This window comes from Nyctereutes procyonoides, unplaced genomic scaffold (genome assembly GCF_905146905.1).
Source record: "Nyctereutes procyonoides isolate TBG_1078 unplaced genomic scaffold, NYPRO_anot_genome, whole genome shotgun sequence".
NCBI lineage: Eukaryota > Metazoa > Chordata > Mammalia > Carnivora > Canidae > Nyctereutes > Nyctereutes procyonoides.
In genome coordinates this window covers 8,763,340-8,787,004 of record NW_026575133.1, presented here as the reverse complement: position 1 = coordinate 8,787,004, position 23,665 = coordinate 8,763,340, and the positions used below count along the sequence as shown (strand labels likewise).

The 23,665-nt window shown below is 34.1% G+C and overlaps 1 protein-coding gene and 1 pseudogene across 3 annotated transcripts in view; one reads left to right on the top strand and one right to left on the bottom strand.

Annotated features, from left to right (window-relative positions):
• SLK (STE20 like kinase) overlaps positions 1–23,665 on the bottom strand; it is a 64,285-nt gene that overhangs the window by 18,206 nt on the left and 22,414 nt on the right. For all 3 annotated transcript variants that reach the window (XM_055346333.1, XM_055346331.1, XM_055346332.1), the window contains exons 2-12: positions 21,344–21,508; positions 19,382–19,430; positions 18,910–19,059; positions 12,044–12,116; positions 11,677–11,871; positions 11,031–11,112; positions 8,853–8,981; positions 7,137–8,507; positions 4,930–5,060; positions 4,594–4,717; positions 1,863–2,042 (exon numbers count right to left, since the gene is read on the bottom strand). In XM_055346333.1, coding sequence (XP_055202308.1) covers positions 1,863–2,042; positions 4,594–4,717; positions 4,930–5,060; positions 7,137–8,507; positions 8,853–8,981; positions 11,031–11,112; positions 11,677–11,871; positions 12,044–12,116; positions 18,910–19,059; positions 19,382–19,430; positions 21,344–21,508 — 2,649 coding nt within the window. The remainder of the gene's footprint in view (positions 1–1,862; positions 2,043–4,593; positions 4,718–4,929; positions 5,061–7,136; positions 8,508–8,852; positions 8,982–11,030; positions 11,113–11,676; positions 11,872–12,043; positions 12,117–18,909; positions 19,060–19,381; positions 19,431–21,343; positions 21,509–23,665) is intronic.
• LOC129523417 (ATP synthase-coupling factor 6, mitochondrial-like) lies at positions 16,658–17,070 on the top strand (annotated as a pseudogene).

The following is a 23,665-nucleotide window of genomic DNA, read 5'->3' as shown; positions in this document are numbered from 1 at the left end:
TATGTTTTCCTTTTTCATAAAATGCACCATTTTATACATAGTGTGATAAAAATCAACATCTTTGATGATTTTGTATCAAATTAGAATAACATTCTCCTTCGCTGACAATTTAAGCCAAACTTAGTTGTCAATGTTCAAACCAGTAATAAGCACTCACAAAATAATAGTTTAGAATGCTATGATTTATCACACCAAATAAAGTATATTATAAAATGAAGTATAATTTAAAGCTCCTTCTTTTAATCATTTCAAAATCCTAGATATGTATTCCACCTAACAGAAGATCTGTAATCCAACTATGAAAAACAATCATGTGTTTACAAGTAGAAGCACCAAAAGCAGAGATTCCAAATCACCACATGCTACTGATGGTCTGTGAAAGAGACGGATTTTGATTGAAAAGAGTATATTTAAAAAATTCCCCATCAGTAATCCCTCATGAAACCAAATCACCATTAAAAGGAAAAGAGACTCCCCAAATGCAAGAAATTTAGCAATGAGGAAAAAAAATACATTAAATAATTATTTAAAATATGCATATCATGATCTCAAACATGTTCACTAGCTAAAACTCTCCGACCCCAAAACAGTAAAAATAACTACACACTTTAATATATTTAGGATTAAATCATATATTTATCTATAAATTTTTAAAGATTTAATCTGATGTTAAAAAATAACCTCTCAATAAAAACTACCCCAGTTTCAAGAAAACTGACATGGAGCCTCAGTAAAGTCATACATCATGGTATACAAAGAAACCTTACATAAAATATTTAACAGTAAAAACACTAATTTTTAGAAATGGTAGCCACATCAAATAAGATTATATATCATTTCATTATTTACCTAAAGAAATTATATAATGCATTGTATTTATTAATCTTAGATTCTACACTTTTAAAGCAGACCCTCAAGTTCAGCACTATGATATCAGTTTTATGCATAATTAAATGTCAAAGTCAATAAACATGAGTATTTTCGATATACAACAAAAATGAAAATGCATATACAGGTTTGGTTGAGATTTTTATTCTAATCCTAATTGAACTAATCATAATTATTGTCCCTAGGGTCTTTAACATCACAAAAAGGTAAATTCTTCTCCTACACTAAAGGTACAGAATAAATCATAAAATCACCTTTGCTATTATGTAAAACTCTTGTTTTACTTTAATTTGGGAGAGAAAAAGACATTAATACAATATATATATCCTCTTTATGAATCAATGACAACTTTTCATAGTAAACAGCACAGATTCTATAACAATATGGAACAGCTTCAGGAAAAATTTAAAAATTCATTGTAAAGAAATGACTTTACACAGGTATTTTCTACCTGTGACTCTTCAAAATATCTTTCAATCTGAAGGATTTATAATTTCAACTTTCAGGGTACTCGGCTTTTGTTTTGGCACAATGTTTAAGAAAGGCAATCAAGCTAACCAAGAAAAAATGTTTAAGTATTAATTAAATATTACAAATAAATAATAAGATGAATTATTGTTCCCACCTGCAAACACAACATAGTAAGTTTTCTTGAAAAAAAGCAATTTCTACAGAGGCCTTAACTATTGCATTAATAAAGGAAAAATGGTAGATTGGAAGGAAAATGAATTAGACTTGGTTCAAGACTTAGCTGGACATTTAATGGTAGTTTGTGAACTTGAACAGACCACTAAAAACCTCTTCTACCCCATTCTCCTTGACAGTAAAATGGGATAACACCTCACCTTACTACCCTACATGACTCTTGGGAAGACCGAAAGAATGAATGAGTACTATTATTCCTAGTTCTGTAGTCTTTTAAGTGTACATTAAAAAAAACAGCTTTCATAACTAAAAGCAGTAGTTATACTTACCTCCTTCTTTCGATTCTTCAACATATTCTGAAATTTGGACAACTCTTTCTCTTGTTCTCCTTTAATGCGTTTGGCTTCATCTCGTAAGCGATTTGTGTGTTCTTGTTCTAGACGTTCAATAGTCTGTTTCTGTTGTTTTTCTAGATTCTCAATTTCTTGATCATACTGTCGTTTTTTGTTCTGTAAAATAATATGGCTCAAAATCATTTAACTTTTCTTTTTTTTAAAAAAAAAAGATTTTATTTATTTATTCATAGAAATGCAGAGAGAAAAAAAAAATGCAGAGAGCGAGAGAGGCAGAGACACAGGCAGAGGGAGAAGCAGGCTCCACGCAGAGAGCCTGACATGGGACTCAATCCAGGGTGTCCAGGATCACGCCCGGGGCTGCAGACGGCGCTAAACCGCTGCGCCACCGGGGCTGCCCAACTTTTCTTTTTAAAGATTTTATTTATTTATTCATGAGAGACACAGAGAGGCAGAGATACATGCAGAGGGAGAAGCAGGCTCCCTGCAGGTAGCCTGATGTGGCACTCAATCCCAAGACCCCAGGATCACCTGATATGAGCCAAAGGCAGCCGCTCAACTACTCATAATAACAATGTTTACTGAGAGTATATAACCAGTATTTAAATTTAGTGATGTGACACAACCTTTGCAATACTGAAAAAGTCAAATGCACTAAAATATGTTGGAGAATGTTTTTTAAAGGATGACCATATGGCAGTGCTTGAATGGTTCAGTCAGTTAAGTGTCTGTCTTCAAGGCTTCCCTCCTCAGTGAGGAGTCTCCTCCTCCTTCTCCCTCTGCCCCTCCCCAACATGTTCTCTCTCTAGCTCTCTCTCAAATAAATAAATCTTTAGAAAAAAAATGAGCATTTCATTTTTTTCTAACACAAAATACTTTTCTCTATTATACAAGTAGAATAGTCAAAATTTTTAAACCATCCAGAAGAATATCCAGTTGCTATGAAGTACTAAAGTTAGAAAATTTTCAATATTTATACAATAAATGTTTGATAAACCAAAGGTCTTATCCAAAGTCTATTTTAATAATGTACCATTTACTTGTCATATTTAGATTTACTCTTCTTAAGATTTTTTTTTAAGATTTTATTTATTTGAGAGAGAGCAAGTGAGCAAGAGCACGAGTGGAGTGGGGGGAGACAGAGGGAGACCAAGAGAAGCAGACTGCCTGCTGAGCAAGGAGCTCAATGTGGAGCTAAATCCCAGGACCCTGAGATCATGACCTGAGCTGAAGTCAGATGCTTAACCCAGGTGTCCCCTCATTAAGATTCCTAAACATTCTGTTTCAATACAACACAAATCTTTTGAAATTATAAATCTGCTCTTTCAATGAAAGATTCCTGCTTATTTAATTATTTGAGTATTATATAATTTGGATATAGGTAGAGTTAAATATTTATCAAGGGTATTTTAAAAAAATAAGTAAAGTGGCAGTGGGAGGCTCGGTTGTTTAATCGTCTCTTGATTTGGGTTTAGGTCACAATCTCAGGGTTGTGAGATCGAGGTGGCATTGGGCTCCACGCTGGGCATGAGCCTGCTTAAGATTCTCTCTTTCTGCCCCTCCCCCCAGGTCAAAAAAAATAAAAAGCAAAACATTTTAGAAATATTTTGTGGCACAAAAAAAAAAAAAGAAACATTTCGTGGGAAAAGAGATGTAATTATTATAAGGTTCTTGAATATAGGATGTTGAGTACTATAAAAATACTCAGTAAGAATAAAAGTTCATTATTCTCTTAAGAATTCTCAGGTATGATCCAACAAATGTAATCAACAACGACACACTGTACAGTAAACAATCCTTACTACTTACAACTTATATGAACAAAGAAACATATTCAAAACATGAATATTGTAACATTTGAAATGATCTTTTTTTCTAACCCTCATTAAACTAGATGTTTCAATAAATACTAAAATTTTAGGTCACATTACTGATTCCTTTTCCAACTTTGGCCACAAGGTAAAAACAGAAAGATTCCATGACAATTACCCTTGACTAGTTGGCACCAATTTCTCTATTAGCTTTGAATAGGGATGTGGAAGCTTAACTATAGGAGCCAGAGAAGTAGGTGTGTTTTGAACAAGCCCCAAGTAGTTCTAATACTCAAGTCAGGCTTGAAGACAACTATTCTAGACTGCCTTAAAATCTTAAGTTTCAGGATCCCTGGGTGGCTCAGTGGTTTGGCGCCTGCCTTTGGCCCGGGGCATGATCCTGGGGACCCGGGATCAGGTCCCACGTCGGGCTCCCTGTGTGGAGCCTGCTTTTCTCTCTCTCTCTCTCATAAATAAATAAAAATTTTTTAAAAAAATCTTAAGTTTCTAAATTTAAGAGGTCAAATCATAACACTGAAAAATTATTCAGAAATAGGCACACCTGAGCTTTATAAAGCATCTGCTAGCTTCATGATTCCAGGTTTTTGTGATAAATTTTAATCAAAGAAAACTGGAAGACACATCTATCACACTGTAAGTCAGTACAGGAAGACTGAGATAGAAGATCCTTTCATTCAAAAGGAAAAAAGGAAAAAAAAAAAAAAAGGAAAAAAGGCATCTAGAACACCAAAGAGATAAAGGCCACAAATACTGGCAAGGCCAGAGAAAATCTCGTCATCAAAGAACAAGTTCTAAAACCTGCTAGTGGGTTTTTTTCTTTTTTTAAAGCACTAAATTTCAGTATTAACAAAATGGTATAAAATCTAAGACTTTACCATCATTTCTTGCTCAAAGCGCCGGAAAATTTGTTCTCGCTGTTGTTGCAGTTTGCTATTGAGCTGCTGTTGGGCTCTTTGCTCTTCTTTCTGAAGGAATCTTAACTCCCGAAGTTCCTGACGTCTGATAAAATTTAATAGCAATAATTAGAGAAGATAGCAAAAATTACACCACTAAAGCAATGCTTTAAAAAAAATTTAACAATATTTTCAAATGGCAAAGTAGTAAGAATAACCCAAAATTAGCCAAGACTTTACCCTTGTTTCTCTATTCTTCATACTTTGCAGAGACTGCAAGGAAGTCCAAACCCAGTTTTAATTATGTTCTCTACTCACCGAAGAAATCTCAACTCTTCAGTTTTGGAATCACTATCTGTAACTATCTTTGACGTCGTTACACTCACTTCTACACCATCAACAACAAATTTGCGTGTTTTCTTCAATGTTTTCTTTTGTCTTCTTGTTTCCTGAGTGAGATTTTATGTTAGTTAGGTTTCGTATGGAAAATACTGGAGACAAAAAACATTTTCTTAAACAAAACACAACACAGAACCATGCACCTATAATTTTTATGATGCCACATCATAATTAGGCACAAGTGATAAAAAAAATTCACATAAATTAGTATAACTTTTACATGTTAATCATTTTTCTTCCTCTTTTGACCCTGTAAGTTTTTAGATACCTCTGCTTTTCAGCTTTAGAACCACTGACAAAACACTTAAAAATGAATATCTGGGGCTCATCTCTTAAAGAATCTAAATCAACAGGTCTGAGAGTGGCTGAGAATTTGCATTCTAGAAAGGTTCCCCAGGTAATTTTTACACACTGACAGGGCTGGGAATTAAAATCTATTTCATCAGCAGCAATAATATCAACAGCCCTCCTCCATCTCAAAAACAGAGATGGACGTGTGATTTTAGAATTACTAGAAAGATAACATTTCAGCTGCCTGCTATTGCCTACAATTCTTTATCAAGACCAAACTCCATTCCTCAGCTGATATACAACTGCTTTTTAAATAGAAATAACGGAAGTATAACATTCTAAAAAATATAGTTTGGCAAAATAGAAGTATTGAGAGCAAATAATTACTTGGTTTTGATATGGGGGAAGGGTCTGAAAGCAAAGGGAGCAAAAGTGGAATGTGATAATACTAAATTAAAATGCATTAGAATTTTAGTTTGTCTCTGGCACTTTCCAAATACCTTTTTGCAACCTCTTAGTGTTCTACTCTCCAGGCTACCAGTACACTCACACTTCTCTTCCTAAGCCCTGGACCATGGCACCCTATCTAGCCAGGCCTTCCCTGAAATCTAAAGTGGGCATGCCACCTTGTAAACCTAAACTTAGTATTTCAGTTTCTACTTAAGTATCTACAATTACTATCACCTTAATTCTAAAAAAAGTATTTGGATTTTTTACTAAGTCAGTGAATAAACTTCAAATTATGTATAATAATTTGGTGCAGACAGGCAGACTCATCAGTCACGCCCTAGAGTCCAGTTCCTGAGGTCAGTTTCCTAAATTGTTCCTGTTTTGTACAGTCTTTTCCTCTGCTGTCAACCCAAAGTATCTAAGTAGTCTATGGCTCACCTGTAATCAGAATTCCATGGGTTCGTCTGTTACAATTATTGATCCTTGCGCCCTACCCCAGACCTCTACATAACGCCCTCTGAAACTCTTTTTTTGAGAAAGAGAGCATTAGTGGACGGGAGGGGCAGAGGGAAAAGTTGACTCCCTACTGAACAGGAAGCCAGATGTTCAGCTTGACCCCAGACCCTCAGATCAAGCCTGAGCTGAAGGCAGCCCCCTAACTGACTTGAGTCACCTAGGTGCCCCTGAAACTCTTTTTTAAAATAATTTGTTCATGTTGATGTATACTTGACCTATAATAAATAGTATGTTAGTTTCAGGTGTACAACGTAATGATTCAATATTTGCATGTATTGCTAAATGATTATCATTTAGTCTAGTTAACATCCCTAATCATCTATACCCCTGGTAACTCTTAAGCACACTAAGATTTGAGAATGGCTCTAAGAGCTCCAAGTGTTCTTGCATTTTAGTTTTTGATTTTTTTGTTTGTTTTCCCACAATGGTTCTCATGGCATCGAGATGACTATCTATGATTGAGGAGGCAACAGTGTATGGGCCACTGGTAAATCAAGGACTGTTTATACTCTAAATGTACTTAAAAAGAGATCATTCTTTCAATTCCTCAACTCTTTCATATATTATGGATGCTTCCTAAAATATATCTAAATATGTGCAATAAGAGAACCCAAACACACCAAGTAACTTCTACTGTTTACGTCAAATTGACAAAAACAGGTATTATAAAAAAACTAAAAGATTATATCCAGAATCTCTCTCCTTCATTCTTTTTAGTTGATTGCCTTTTTAGTTGATTGCCTTAAGAACTTTATAAGGTTGGCAATACACTGGTTTGGTGCTGTTTTATCTTCAAAATATGTTTCACATAACCTGTAAATTGCCAAAATTATGAAGAAAAACTCAAACTAGAACTCACATATACTTACTTGCAAAGATATTGATCCACTGTCTTTAGTTTTGCTTAGGAAGCTAGAAATAGATAAATTCAAATCAATGCTGCTATTATCAGCAGTGGAACCAGTGCCTGAATCAGTATCATTTTCCTTTTGATTCTCAGATTCTGTAAGCAGCATGGTTTCAGTTTTTGATAAAGCACCTATTTCTCCTTTATTTTCTGCATCTTCAGAGTTGATATTAATACTAGGTATTGGAACAGGCTGAGGTTCACTGGGCTGAGAAGAGGGAGTCACTTGAGGTTCTGCTTTAATTGGCATTTCACATGGAATTGCTTTTTGCTCTGTATCTATCTGAACAGTGGCTTCAGGAGCATCCTGAGTTTCACTTCCTAAAGCCTTCTGGTCAGTATGAGTTACTATTCGTCTGACCTCTATTTCTTCAGTGCTACTGGATTCAATAATTTCCTCACCTTCATTTGTCCCAGACTCCTCACTGGTCTTCACTATGTTCTCTAAATTGTTGATTAATTGTTCCTCATCTTTACCTTCCATGGATTTCTGATCTATCTCATTAGTTTCCACTACATCTTTAATAGGAACTTCCTCAGTACCACCAGCCTCAGGACACGTTGTGGGCTTACTTACTAATTTCTGATCTACTTCAACCACTTCCGTCCCATCATTACTCTGAGCATCCTTAGCATTGTCTTCAACTGCCTTCTGAGCAACATCTCCTGCCTCATTTGTTCCTATCACATTGCTTGTATTGCTGATCATGTCTTCTAGAGTTTTGTTATCTTTTCCCAATTTCTCTTGAGTGTCTTCCTTTGTAAGTGTAACTTCATCTTCAACTACCTGAATGTCTGCCTCTTTTTCTCCTGTCTCCTGAGAAACTAAATCCATTGTCTGAATAGCAGTATCTTTAATTTCCTCAGATTTCATAATCTTATTTTCAAATATCTGTTGCTTTTCCTGATCCTTTTCTTCCTCAGGTTTCAGATTCTGTTCAATATCTGTTTCTAAAGTTATCATTATATTACTTTCTTTTCCTTCATTGACTGAATTAATGTCCACTGTTTCTTGGTCTTCTGTGTCAGGTAGATTTTCAAGCCTGGGTCTCTTCTCCTCTCTCCCATTTTCCTCGATCACTGTTGTTCTATCATGAAGTTCAGCCATAGCTTCTAAGTGAGCATCATTAATATTAATTCCCTCTGCAGCTTTTTCAGGTTCATCAGTGGTGAGTTTTTCATTAAGATCTTTGCTGTTAAATTTATCTTCAGAAGTATTATGTTCTGTTTTTTCTGAGACAGATTCCAAAATACAAGCATTTTGTGAAAGTTTATCTTCTTCAGAGCTGGCAATACTAAGGTCAGACGAGGCACGCTTACTTGCAGGTATTGGCTAAAAAAGATTTTATACATTTTAGTGTTAAAATACATCTTCGAGATGGTGACAAAACAATATATATATTTTGTATATAGATAAGTATATGATTTAAGTCATATATAATAATTTAACATCTTAAGTAAAATTTGATGAAGTTATAAAAATAACTTAAAGAACTGGCAAATCTTTAAAAAAATTTGACAAAAATGGGTAGCAAGGAGCAAACTGGTTAATCTTCACCCCTAAAATTAAAGGTTTTGAACTGCTACCTATGGATTAATCTTTAGACACAGGTACAATTACACCTCAAAATGTGACTCTAAATATTACCCAAATAATATTTCCTTTCTAAATACTGACCAAAGAATTTTCTGTTTCTTCCTCATCATCTTCTTCTTTGCCATCTTCAACTTCTTCTGTTACTTCAGCCTTTGCCTCTGCAATCAGCTCTCGAATTGGTTTGTTGGAATCAACCGTAACAAAAGGATGCTGTTTGATCATTAAAAAGAACATACTTAATTAACAGCTGAAATGGTTGCTTATAAAATTTCAAACACATAATACACACATCATTATGTGATAAAATATAAACACATGGGTAGCAAAAATATAAACCACTTCAGATGATGTTACATTTGAGCAAGGAAGAAGCAGAAGGGGACTGAGCAGAAATAGGGGCTGCCTACAACTATGTAACTTTTTTTAAGAATCGGAAGGAAATATGTCAAAAATGGTAACATATCTGGGTAATAGGTACATGTACATGTACTTTTCTGCTATGTTTGAAATTTCATAATCTAAAATAAATTTTAAAGCAAATTTCAAATTGATACATTTTTGGTTCTTAAGAAGTAACAACAATATATATAAATCCTGGATAAAGCCTCAATAAAAGAATTACAAAAAGCTTTGGAATTCTGTTTAAAGTGTCTGCAAATGAGAGTACCTGGGTGGCTCAGTAGGTTAAGCATCTGCCTTTTGCTCAAGTAATGATTCGGTGTCCTGGGATTAAGCCCTGCCTCTGACTTCCTGCTCAGTGAGGAGCCTGCTTTCTCCTACTCCTTCTGCCCTTCCCCCTGCTTGTGCACACGAGTGCATTCATTCTCTCTCATAAATAAAATCTTAAAAAAAAAAAAAAAGTGGTCTGCAAATACCTGCTTTTTTGACATGGTTCTAATATTCTTTATTTTTATTTTATTTTATTTTATTTTATTTTACTTTATTTATTCATGAGAGACAGAGAGAGAGGCAGAGATATAGGCAGAGGGAGAAGAAGCAGGCTCCTCACAGGGAGCCCAATGCAGGACTTGATCCCCAGACCAGATATCACACCCTGAGCTGAAAGCATATGCTCAACTGTTGAGCAACCCACCGTCCCTGGTTCTCATATCTTAAGAGTAAGAAGACATCTTAGTCATCTTTGGACACTCAGCAGCACTTAATAGTTCCTGTCACAGACTTAGGCCTTCCAAAGTGGGGATGATGAAATAATATGAGAAAGTGCATTTTAGGGATGCATCTGTTGCACAGAGCAAGGGAATTCTTTGTTTTTTTCCCCAGAGATAAACAGATCAACTTAAAATACTATAATGCAAGAGTTACACAGTAACTCAATCTAACAGTAACTGCCTCAAGGTGTGTCATTCTGTTTGTCCACCTGTAATATTATTTAATAAATGTCTTTTTTTAAAAAAAGATTGTATTCATTTATTCATGAGAGACACAAAGAGAGAGGCAGAGAAACAGGCAGAGGGAGAAGCAAGTCCCGCTGGGAGCCTGACAGGACTTGATCCCAGGACCCTGGGATCACACCCTGAGCTGAAGGTAGATGCTCAAGCACTGAGCCACCCAGGCATCCCTATTTAACAAATTTCTATTTCAGTTATTACAAACGGGCCCCGCTATAAAACAAAACTATCCAATCACTTTAAAAGCATTTTTTTAATAGATTTTATTTATTTACTGGAGAGAGAGAGCAAGAGCAGGAGTAGGAGGGAGGGACAGAGGGAGAAGGAGAAGCAGACTCCCCACTGATCAGGGAGCCCAATATAGTGCTGGATCCCAGGACCCTGAGTTCATGACCTGAGCTGAAGGCAGACACTTAACTGACTGAGCCACCCATATGCCCCTAACACCATTTTTTTTTAAGTCAGCGGTATTTACTGAATATTTACCCTCACCGTAAGAGATTTAAAAAAAATTACTCATGACCCCTGCTCCCAAGGGGCTTGCTTTCTAGTAACTGGAGAGACAAACTAAAAGTAACTAACAAAGTAGAAACAACTAACAGAATTAAAAAGAACACAATTAAATGGAATCAAAAAAGCACAAGTGGGTGACTTATAAGCTAAATGCCTTTTAGTAATGGAAGCACACATGTTTGTAAGCAAATGTTTACTACTACAGTGTATTCTAAGTTTCCACAGGGAAACTCGAGTGAAAAGACAATACACTGAATGATCTGAAACTGTACTCTTCTTAATGAAATGTTAAAACAATTACCTGTAGTTTGCTGTGGTTATATTACTCTTCTCTTACCTGCAGTAGCTGAGATGTAGTCCACCTGGAATCCACATTCTTTTCCAAGCATTTCTTTAGAAAGTCCTTAAAATTTGGAGACCTTCAAAATAAAATTTTAACGGTAGTCTGTTTTACTTTCTTGTTATTAAAATCAAACAAAACTCTGATAAGATTGAGTTTTATGTATGTAATACTATTCAACATAAGAAAATTAGTTAATGGGAATGCTAAGATTTCATAATAATATTAAGAGGAATATTAAGATATCATCTGTAAAAAGAAAACCAAATACATATGTATATAGTTATAGTTTGAGACGCAAGATATAGTCATACATTCACAAGTATGCCAAAAATCACAGAAACTGTTCTATTAAATTCCACAAGTATAAATCAACCACATATACACCTCACTTTCTTGTAGTACAGAAAATACTGTATTATATACAGCTGTTTCATGTAGAACTCAAATCACTGATATTTTCAAATTTATGGAAAAAGTCAGTTATAAAAATGTGGATGGTGCTTAAGTCTTTAAAAAAAAAAAAAGTACCAAAAATCAGTTTTCTACCCATTCAGTCTTTGTACCACACAACTAAATTTAAATATCCTTGAAAAGCTGGAAGAATAAAACATCAAGTTCTGTTATGTTTAGAATAATTTACCATTTTGATGGCTGTGCTAATGTAGGGGGCTCTGATTTTGCTATTTTTAGCAGCACTCGCATTGGATTTAATTCATGATGAGGAGGTTCTATCTCAGCCATTTCTATTAAAGTGATACCCAGGGACCAAACATCAGCTTTGTAGTCATACGGTCTGTCCTTAGATGTTTCACACATGACTACTTCAGGAGCCATCCTATGAAGACAAAGTATTTAAAGTTAAGATGTTTAACATAAGAATAACAATTCCAAGCCACATAAAAGATAGACAGTATAATCAATTATGAGGACAAAATTAATGAGTGATAAAAGGTGATTAAGAGCTTCTGATACACTAATACTGCAAATCCAGAAAACTGAATACATACCAATATGGTGTGCCAATAAAGGAATCTCTTCTTTGAATTGTCCTTGTGTTTTTAGCTGACACTCCAAAATCCGCTTGAAATAAACAATCATACAAAAGTATTAACAGTTATTTTTTTATTAACAGTTTTTTTTTAGCAAAGTTCACTGTACTTAATATAGGGAAAAGCAGTTCATGTCTTTAACAAGGCCACTCTTATTAAAGGGTAAGCAAAAGAGAAAGAGTAACTTCTCTACCATCCTAATTTTGACCACACTCTTTCTACCACAACCCCCCTCCAAAAAAAACTACCAAAAAAAATACCCTATTAATAAACTTAATACCACCATCTTTATACATCTTCATACCATGAATTGTTCAGAATTGATTTAAAAAAATAGTAACTTTTAAACAGACCAGTCTACCCACTTCAAAACAAATGCTAACTAGTGGTGCATGCTATAATTAATTGTTATAATTACACTGTTAGACATAATTAAATTGTTAGATATAAACATTTTTTCTATAGTGTGAAAAGCAGAAATTACAAAGTAGCCTCTATGACATGTCTTGCTAATTTCTTCATAAAATTATATTACAAAGAAAAAATAAAAAACTATGCTTTCTGATTTAAATTATAGAGAACAGAAACATTACACCTTTGCCAGCTGTTAGTCCTACCTTTTCAGTCTAGAGAACAATTAATAGCAACATAAATTTGCTCTTGCTGCATAATTACCTCATATCATTTATATATACATGAAGTTTATATATATACTTTTAAAGTTACATATTTGAACATGTCATAATTCTAAAAATGAATTAAATATTAAAAATCCAATATTTGGTGCTCATGCCCCAAGAAGTGCCATAGAATATATGCTCAAGAGGGACGCTTGGGTGGCTCAGCAGTTGAGCATCTTGCTTTGGCTCAGGGCATAATCCCAGAGTCCCAGGATCAAGTCCCCCAACGGGCTCTCTGCATGGAACCTGCTTCTCCCTCTTTCTATGTCTCTGCCTCTCTCTCTGTCTCTCATGAATAAATACATTCCTTAAAAAAAAAAAATATATATATATATATATATACTCAATAAATGGTAGCTACTATTAGTAGCCATATCTCTAATTTTAACCTTTGTGCTATTTTGTTGGTAGAACTCTTAAAGCTCATGAAATCTTGCCTGTATTCTAATTATTTTTGTCTATTGTCTATTATATGGTGGGGTTTTTTTGGACCACGTAATTCTCCCACTTAAGAGACAGTGGTAACTGCCCATTGCCTATGGAGTGAACATCAAGCTTCCTAATGTGGTATATACAAAGTCCTTTATTACATTAGGTATTTCATTAATGTTTTATAGTGAAATTAATAAATGAGTAAGCAAATAAAACATATTAAACTTGGGAGGTTATATCTGCAGAAGGTGCAACATAAATAGATTTCTTCAGGACTCTTCACCATTATTCCCCTCTACCTACCACCTCCTCAACTTAGAAGCTTCTAATGTTTTTGGAGTAACAACTTGAGATTACAATATGAAATTCCTGCCAGAGATTCTGTACTCTGGTAAAATCAGCTCAGTACTTATTCTAGTGTTTTCCTAGAGCTTATTAATGCTCTTTTAACTTTCTCCCCTCAGAATATGATTGGGGAAGAAGGTCCAGGAACAAGCCTAAACCACTGCCTTGTCAACATTCTTACCTCTCTAAGCACTCTTATGAACAAGAGGTAAACTAAAGATGTATAAAAAGGTACCTTAATTTCTGTGCAAAGGGAAAAATTAAGATTGCTATGTGCTTTGTTGTTCCACTTATAAAAATGCAGCATTTATATGTTAGTCTGTTAAAATAGCATTTTACACACTTATTTCCATTTGCAACCATGTGACCTGATAAAACTCTCAAAAAAATTTGGTGTATTAAATAGTTCTTGAGGATTGTATGATTCTTTACATCTGTGTACATGTACCAGGTATCACAGAAATAGAAGGTTCCCAAGTATTGACAAATTAATAAAGCAAAAATTACAACTGTTTTAATTTGGCATTCCTAAATCTTCAATAATTTACTTGTTTTTAAAGGTATGCATTATTTTACACAAAAGTATGTTTCTGTATCTAAGATTCTAAATACATTTACAGAAAAATGTGTACCAAAATGGATAATGCACTAATGAACTATTTTTAAATGAGCTACTAGAGTTTAAAAAGGACATAAAACAAAAAGAGTAATACCCAGGATTAAAAACCTCAATTATGAGGTGACAGAACTCAAGAAAAATCAGAAAATATCATTTTATTTATTTTTTTAGAAAATAACATTTTAGAAACAAAGACTACAGTAAGAGAAATACAAGAGCAAATAAACACAACAAATTCACACCCATTACCACCTCACATTCATTAGGATGGCTATCATCAAAAATATAGAAAATAACAAATGTTGACAAGGATGTGGAGAAACTGGAACCCCTGTGCTTTGCTGATGGGAATATAAAACAGTACAGCTACTATGGAAAATGGCAGTTCCTCAAAAAATTAAATATGGAATTACCACATGATTCAGCAATTCCATTTCTAGAATACCTAGAAGAATTGAAAGCAGTGAACCAAACAGGTATTTGTATACCCATGTTCATAACAGCATTATTCACAAGAGCCAAAAAGTAGAAGGCAAAGTGTCTGTCAATGGATGAACGGATAAATAAAAAGTGGTACATTTAAGTAACTGAACATTGCTAAGCCTTTAAAAGGAAAGTGACATGCTACAACATGGTTGAACCTTGAAGACATTATGCTAAGTAAAATAAGCCAGTAACAAAAAGACAAATATTGGATGATCCCACTTACATGAGGTACCTAGAATAGTCAAATTCATAGAGACAGAAAGTAGAATGGTGGTTGCCAGGAGCTGGGGGGGAGGGAGGAGGAAGTGGGAGTTAGTGCTTAATGGGTTCAGAGTATCATCAACTGGGGAAGATGCAAAAAAGTTCAAGAGAGGGGTAGTGGTGATGGTTGCACAACAATGTGAATATACTTAATGCTACAGAACCATACACTAAGAAATGGTTAAAACAGTAAATCTTTTAAGTATATTCACCACAATTTTTTAAAAATGAAGAAACATAAAAAGAATTTGGGAGAGAGATCTTAAATACTGATGAGTTCTTAAATACTGATGACAGGAAAAGCCAACAAAATCTTTTAAAGTCCCTAAAAAAAGATAGCCAAATGCAAAGAAACAGAACAAATCAAACCCATAATTCCAAAAAACCTTCCTGGGGAAAAAAAAAAAAAAGCTTGAATATTATAAGAACATATTAGAGAAATGTCTAGTCAAATTATTGGTCTCTGAAGAAAAAAATTATTTGGCATATAGGCAAAAAGAGCACATGACTTGAAAGAGAAAGAAAATCAGATTATCATCAGACTTTTCAACAACACTTTATAACAGAAGAAAACAGAGTAACATATTTCAGATACTAAAGGAAAGAAATGTAAGCCAAGCATTTTCTACCCAGCAAAACTGACCTTCAAAGTATAGACACGGGTAGAACTGTTCTCATTATACAAGAACTCAGAGAGCCCCACCAGAGTTATCTACCAGAGAAACTTCAGATAACCAACATGACCAGAGAGCAACATAAGGACTGATGGTGAGCATTAAATATAGAAAAGAGGACTAAAATGAGTAATCATGAGATATAAATCTATCATCAAAGTCCTGAGAACCAGGACTCTCAGGATAGAAGGAGATACACATATAATATAGAAGAGTTAGGTTAAAACAAAACAAAACAAAACAAATTTATCCTGAATTTGATTAGTAAATATGTAGAAACTCGTAAGAGCCTACCTCTGCCCTCTGGAAAGGCCTAGAATGATGACCAATCCAGAAACTGTTAATCACTTCTAACATTCAGATATAGTCTTGAAATACCATATCCTACTAAAAGAAACCAGAGCTTCTCAAAGAAATGGTTAATTACAGGTTGGAGGCAGGAAATATATAAAATAAGCCTGAAACTTTTCAACCTAACACATAGTAACAAGGAAGCTATCAAAAGCTACTAAAGTCATATCAAAAGGATTAACATACCAACTTAAACAGGCTCCCAATGACCAAAGATGGTACAATGTGAGCTTTAATAAGGATAAAAATTGGAATAGATTTGAAACCCCTAAAATTAAATTAAATTCATGAATTAATAATGATATTTTTAAAAATACTAGTCACCAACAGGATGAGAGAGAACCAAATCTTTAAAGCTACATAAATAAAAAGAAGGAATCAAGCACTTTTCCTGTCTTGTCCATAAGAACTATACTCCCGAATAATCAAATAGTTGAAGGGAAGTATCATCTTATATAATCCTAATTTTATAATAAATAAAAATAATGAAATAATTGGTGAATAATTATATCAAAATTATTTTTAAAAAATAAATGAACACAAAGTGATAGAATTCACTTTACAACACAAACCAAAGAACAGATGTAGGCATTAAGTATCGACAGCTGCTTAAAAAAATAAATGCAAAAGGTAGATGTGTGCCTCCCAATAAAAGGACACAAAACCACCTATATAAAGTTTGACAAAAATCAAATTTGAGAGAATGGTGGCAGCAGTGGAGACTGGCAGCTCAGGACTAAGTGCAAGTAACAGAATCACCATGATTCTTCAGAGGCTCTTCAGGTTCTCCTCTCTCATTCGATCTGCAGTCTCAGTCCATTTGAGGAGAGAAACATTGGTGTTACAACAGTGACATTTAACAAGGAACTTGATCCTGTACAGAAACTCTTCGTGGACAAGATTAGAGAATAGAGAACTAAGTGCCAGACATCTGGAGGACCTGTTGATACTGGCCCAGAGTACAAGCAAACCTGGAGAGGGAGCTTTTTAAGCTTAAGCAAATGTATGGTAAAGCAGACATGAATACTTTCCCTGACTTCAAATTTGAAGATCCCAAATTTGAAGTCTTGGACAAACCCCAGTCCTGAAGAAATAATGGAAAATTTATTTGGCAATTTGTCCTAGATTAGTTGTACAACTGGATCAGAATAAACATGTTTCACAACTAATTTTAATTCTGGTTCCAAATAAATTATTTGGTGATGTTGGGTGTTAAAAAAAAAAATCAAATTTGAGACTGATGAGGCCTTTTCATTTATCTGCAAATCTGAAGGAAATACAGAAAGAAACTTACTAAAAATAATCATGAGTATGAAATCAGCAAAATGCAGGTTGAGAGAAACTACACATCTAACACCCAGGTCTTATAATTCAGTGCTTCTCAACCTTTTTTTCATCATCATTCTCCTAAGCAGCCTTTTTAGACACTTTTTCCTAATCTTCTCTTCCCACCATATACATTTTAATGCCAGAGATATATTATCTGTTTATGTATTGTGGGCCTTTGGAGGATTACTACACATTTTTTTAAGATTTTATTTATTTATTCATGATAGACAGAGGGGGGGGGCAGAGACACAGGCAGAAGGAGAAGCAGGCTCCATGCCCAGAGCCCGACTTGGGACTCGATCCCAGGACTCCAGGATCACGCCCAAAGGCAGGTGCTGAACCACCGAGCCACCCAGGGATCCCCATTTTTTTTTTAAAGATTTAAAAATCTTTGGGGGGATTACTACACATTGTAATATCTAATTTTTTTGCCCCCCAAAAATCAATTTTGGTCCCCCTGAATATACATGCCATAAATAAAATGTAAAGAAAGGAAAGAATGGAGGGGGTGAGGATCCTATAAATTAAGAGACTTAGAAGAAAAATCAGGTTTTAGATATGGGCAAATCTAAAATCTAATGTCAAGAGATGAACACTGGGTAATAAAGGATGAAGAAATGCAAGAAAAAAAAAACCCAAGGAAGTGATTACTATAAAGGTCAAAATAAAGGTTACCTGTGGAGAAGAGACGGACATTGATTAAGATGGGATACTTCGAAGAGCCTCTAGTTCTATTTCTTGACCTGGGTGGTAGTTACAAAGCTACCACCACACAATTTTGTGTAAAGTTACACAGCCACAAAATTACTAAGCTACACAATTACTCGTGTGGTTTTCTTTAACTGTGTTCATTTCACAATAAAAAGGTTAAAATTTAATATATCAAATTATATCTGTTTAGATGTCATGAAAAAAGTGAAATGACTATGATCAATGGTATCAAGATGACTTTTAAATATATTTTGTCATCTGCATCTTCCAAATTACACAAATTTAGAACTGGTCACCAGATTTTTTTTTTTTTAATTCTTAAGTATACTTAAAACGGACTGTATCTTCCACTTGTATGTGTACATAGGAAATTAATCACTTTTCCATCTAAAATCTACATCTATTTTCTTCTTATGAAGTTGTCACTTATTTCCTCAGTACAAAACAAAATTAAAAATTCTAGTCCTTGATATTTACTTTAGGCATCCTTTTCAGGTCTACTTTGTTAGTTTACCCAAGATACCACATTTATAAAATGGACTATAAAACTAAACCTGGGAAAAGAAATCCACTAGACATGAGTTTTGGAAATGAAAATAAAACTAAGCAGTTTTATCACATATTCTAAATGTACTACATTAACAAGTATTAAGTCTACATACAAAAATTTCAAGGTAAAAAGAATTAACCAGTCTTTTTAAAGCTTGTCTTTTTGAAAATGAAATTCTTCCTTTCTTACTTTCTTTTTAAAATGTCTTTATATTAGTTGCCTATACTTAGGAATTCTGGGAATTAATGAATTATTTATCTAAGGAAGTATTTAACAAAATTAAGATGGAGTAATTCTCCATGCTTTACACATTTGAGTCCAAACACAGCAATATTAAGGAAACTCTCAGCACAAATTCAAAAGTTTATTTAAGGGAAGAAACTTACCCAACTTAATATCTCCATCTAAGGTAAAAAGAATGTTGCCAGCCTTTAGATCTCTGTGGATGATTTTATTATCATGCAAGTAGTTCAAGGCCTCTAGAGTCTGTTTACAAACTACTTGTATTTGGGACTCGGTTAATGGTCTCTCAAGTTCTATAAGGAAAGAGTAAACAAATCTTCATTGTTATACAGTGAAAACCCATCAGCAAGATGTATATTTTTATCATCATTATCAAAAATCAATTAGTGAATTATTTTAGAACTAAATATCTACAAAGATTACTTTCCTCATATTTTACATTCAACGTTTCATTTTAGAATTTTGTTACAATTTTCTAAGAATACAAAATGTAATTAAGCTGATTCCTTAATTTATTGAGCTTCAGTTAATAAGATATACATACGTATAAATGTATGAAATCCTTTGATTAATAATAATTTAAGATAAAAACATAAAGAAGAAAAAAATGTTTACCAAGCATCACAGCATCTACTGCTCCACCTGCACAAAATTCAATGAGGATCTGCAAGGAAACAAAAAAAGCATGTGTCTAACATGACATTGAGTTTGAGTTTTTTTCTTCATTTGGAAAAAAAGATAAAGGAATAACTATGTTATAGAAACACTATTATGCTGACCATAAAGATTCTCTTTGTTAAAAGAGCTAAGAGTCTTAATGATACACATTTGGAGAAAGCACAAAAAAAAAAAAAAAAACCCACATTGTAGACATATGGGCATTTTTTAATCACCATTTTTAGTGTACCTGCTTCTCTAAAATTACTAGATATACAATTTTTACTGAGAACAGTATTATATATTCATTTCACCATCACCAAATGATTTTATTACACTCATTTTTAATGTAGCTACTATGATTTAAGTGATCCAATCTATTTTTCAACTTTACTAATAGGAATAAATCCCAAAAATACTTAAGAGACTTCTTTTAGTTAAAACACACATATATTCAAAAGCTTCAAATCCTAGGTCAATTATCACATCTTGATGGATGCCTTCCCGGATCTCCCTGGTACACACCACCATGTACCTTCCCTTTTTACCCCATCATAGATGTAATTTTATATATATAATTCCTTGAAGTATTAATTATAGATAATTAAAAGCTACATCTCCCACTAGCTTGTCCCTCACAGATGTCCAACTTTTTATTTTGCAACAATCTCAAGTAAAGATCTTTATTGTTTAGGAGTTCATTTTCATTATAATCTTTGGGAACATTCTCCTAGAGCCCTAAACTATATTAGAGGACACCACACTTGTAACTACAGATAATTTTTTAAAATTATTTGTCTTGTCAAACTGTATAGCGTCCTGCTTTAACCTCTTTGTATAACACTCTTATTTTTTACAGATGCCTGCGAATTACAAATTGTTTTCAAATTCATTTTATCATTTGAAAAATAATTTGGAAGGTAGATCACTCATCTTATAGATAGATGAGTAAACAGACTTAAAGGTTAACTGACTTATTTAAGCTCCTACCTACCAGCACCAGGATCAAAAAATACAGAGCTTTCGATTTCCAATCAGGAATTACTTCTACTACCTACTCTTCTCTCCTAACATTTCCCTCATAACACTTCCCCTCAAGGAGAAAATTCTCATTTCAGAAAGGCCTCATGATTAAATTAGTACACAGCAAATGACTGACCAGTTATTAATAAATATGATTTTATTTCTATGTGTATTTGTGCCTAATATTTTCTTTTTTTTTTAATTTTTATTTATTTATGATCGTCACACAGAATGAGAGAGAGAGAGAGGCAGAGACATAGGCAGAGGGAGAAGCAGGCTCCATGCACCGGGAGCCCGACGTGGGATTCGATCCTGGGTCTCCAGGATCGCGCCCTGGGCCAAAGACAGGCACCAAACCGCTGCGCCACCCAGGGATCCCTGTGCCTAATATTTTCTAAAAATAAACAGAATTTATACATTTGGCCTTAGCTACTACATCATGCACCAAAGGTGAGTCTGATAAAATAGAAGATATTTAAAATTTCTAGTAAACATTCTATAATTACGTGATTTACAAAAAGTTTAGGGTAAGAAATTATAAACAATTTCTAAGAAAACAAAAGAGATTTCCAAAAAAATTTTAAATAAATGCTAAATTTAAATTACAAACATGAAAGACCATTTAATTTCATAGTTTAGGAAATTCAATATTTTTATCTAAGTTTTTCCATTTGGGTCCAACGTCAATAATAAAATACTGTACAATTTGAAATATATATCTGAACATCTGCTGAAGCTAAGGATAACTACATTGGTAATGAACCTCTTATCAGATCAAATCCCATTCAAGTAACATAAGTAATTAAATGGAAGAGGTAATACGGCTTTCACAACTTATAAACCTCTGTTGGACAATTAATTCATTTTAACTCTTATAGATCAATAGAAAATAGTTACCCAAAGATTGTTCTCATAATAGAAGGCATCCAGAAGTTTGACTATATTTGGGTGATCACAAGATGCTAATATATCAATCTCAACCATGTAATCTTCAAGTTCTTCTTCAGATTTCGTGTCAATCACCTTTGCAGCAGCTAAAACATTGGTCTCTTTATTCTGGGCCTAAAAATGAAAGCATTACAAGTGTCACATTACAATGCGTACTTGATTTTTTAAATTTTATTTTCTATTTTTAATTTTATTTATTTTTAAATATTTTATTTATTTATTCATGAAGACAGAGAGAAAGGCAGAGACACAGGTAGAGGGAGAAGCAGACTCCCTGCGGAGCCTGCTGCAGGACTCAATCGCAGGGCCCTGGGATTATGACCTGAGCCAAAGACAGACACTCAACCACTGAGCCACCCAGATGCTCCTATTTTCTATTTTTTAAAATAAACTTCATTTTTTTAGACTAGTTTAGGTTCACAACAAAGCAGAAAATACAGTGCTCTCCCATAGTCCCAGTCCCTACACAAGCACAGGCTTTCCTACCATCAACATTCTGCAGAGTAGTAGTACATTTGTTAAAACTAATGAACCTACAATGACACATCATCCCAAAAGACTACAGTCTTCATTACGGTTCACTCTTGGAGTTTACTCTATGGGATTTCACAAATGTATGACATTATCTACCATTATATCATACAGAATAGTTTCACTGCCCTAAATTATCTCTATGTTCAGCCTATTCATCCCTCCTTTTTTCCTAAGCTTTAGCAACCAGTGATCTTGTTAACTGCAGCCATAATTCAGCTCTTCCAGAATGTCACATAATTGGAATCAGAGTATGCAGCCTTTCCAGATTGGCTATGTTCACTTAGTAACATGCATTTAAGCTTCCTCCATGTCTTATCACAGTTTGATAGTTCATTTCTTTTTAGGACTGAATACTCCATTACATATAGATGTGCTAAGTTTATCTATTCATCTAATGAAGGCATCTTGGTTATTTCCAAGTTTTAGCAATTATGAATAAAGCTGCTATACCACGTGCAGGTTTTTGTGTGGATTTAAGTTTTCAACTTTTCTGGGTAAACACTCAGGAACACAATTCCTAGATCATATGGTAAGAGTATGTTTAGTTTTGTAACAAACTAAAACTGTCTTCCAAACTGGCTGTCCCATTTTGCATTCCCACCAGCAATGAATGAAATGAATTCACCCAGGGGCCCCATTAATTGGGTTTTTTAAAGACATTCACATCCTCACCTGCAACTGGTGTTGTCACTACAAATTTTTTGTCATTTTAGAGGTGTATAGTGGCATCTCCCTTTTTAATTTGCAATTTTCAAATAACATATGATGTCAAGCATCTTTTCATATGCTTACTGGCCACGTGTATATCTTCTCTGGTGAAGTGTCTGTTTAGATATTTGGCTCATTTTTTAATGAAACTGATTTTCCAACTGCTGAGTTTTAGAGTTCTTTATGTATTTTGAGTAACAGTCCTTTATCAGATATGTTTTAGCAAATATTTTCTCCCAGTCAGTGGCTTCTCTTCTCATTCTTTTGACATACTTGTTTTTAAAAGATAGCCTAAACATATATATTAACTAATGCTACACACTGTGCTAAGAGCTTTATATGCACATAGAACAGTATTTCAAGTTGCAGGCTCTACTGGGTCAGACTGTTCAGGTTCAAATTCTGGTTCTACCAGTGTGGTACTGGCACAAAAACAGACACATAGATCAATGGAACAGGATAGAGAATCCAGAAGTGGACCCTCAACTTTATGGTCAACTAATATTCGACAAAGGAGGAAAGACTGTCCTTCAATAAATGGTCTCTTCAATAAATGGTGCTGGGAAAATTGGATATCCACATGCAGAAGAATGAAACTGGACCGTTATCTTACACCATACACAAAGAAACTCAAAATGGATGAAAGATCTAAATGTGAGACAAGATTCCATCAAAATCCTAGAGGAGAACACAGGCAACACCCTTTTTGAACTTGGCCACAGTAACTTCCTGCAAGATGCATCCATAAAGGCAAGAGAAACAAAAGCAAAAATGAACTATTGGGACTTCATCAAGATAAGAAGCTTTTGCACAGCAAAGGATACAGTCAACAAAACTAAAAGACAACCTACAGAATGGGAGAAGATATTTGCAAATAACATATCAGATAAAGGGCTAGTTTCCAAGATCTATAAAGAACTTATTAAACTCAACAGCAAAGAAACAAACAATCCAATCATGAAATGGGCAAAAGACATGAACAGAAATCTCACAGAGGAAGACATAGACAAGGCCAACAAGCACATGAGA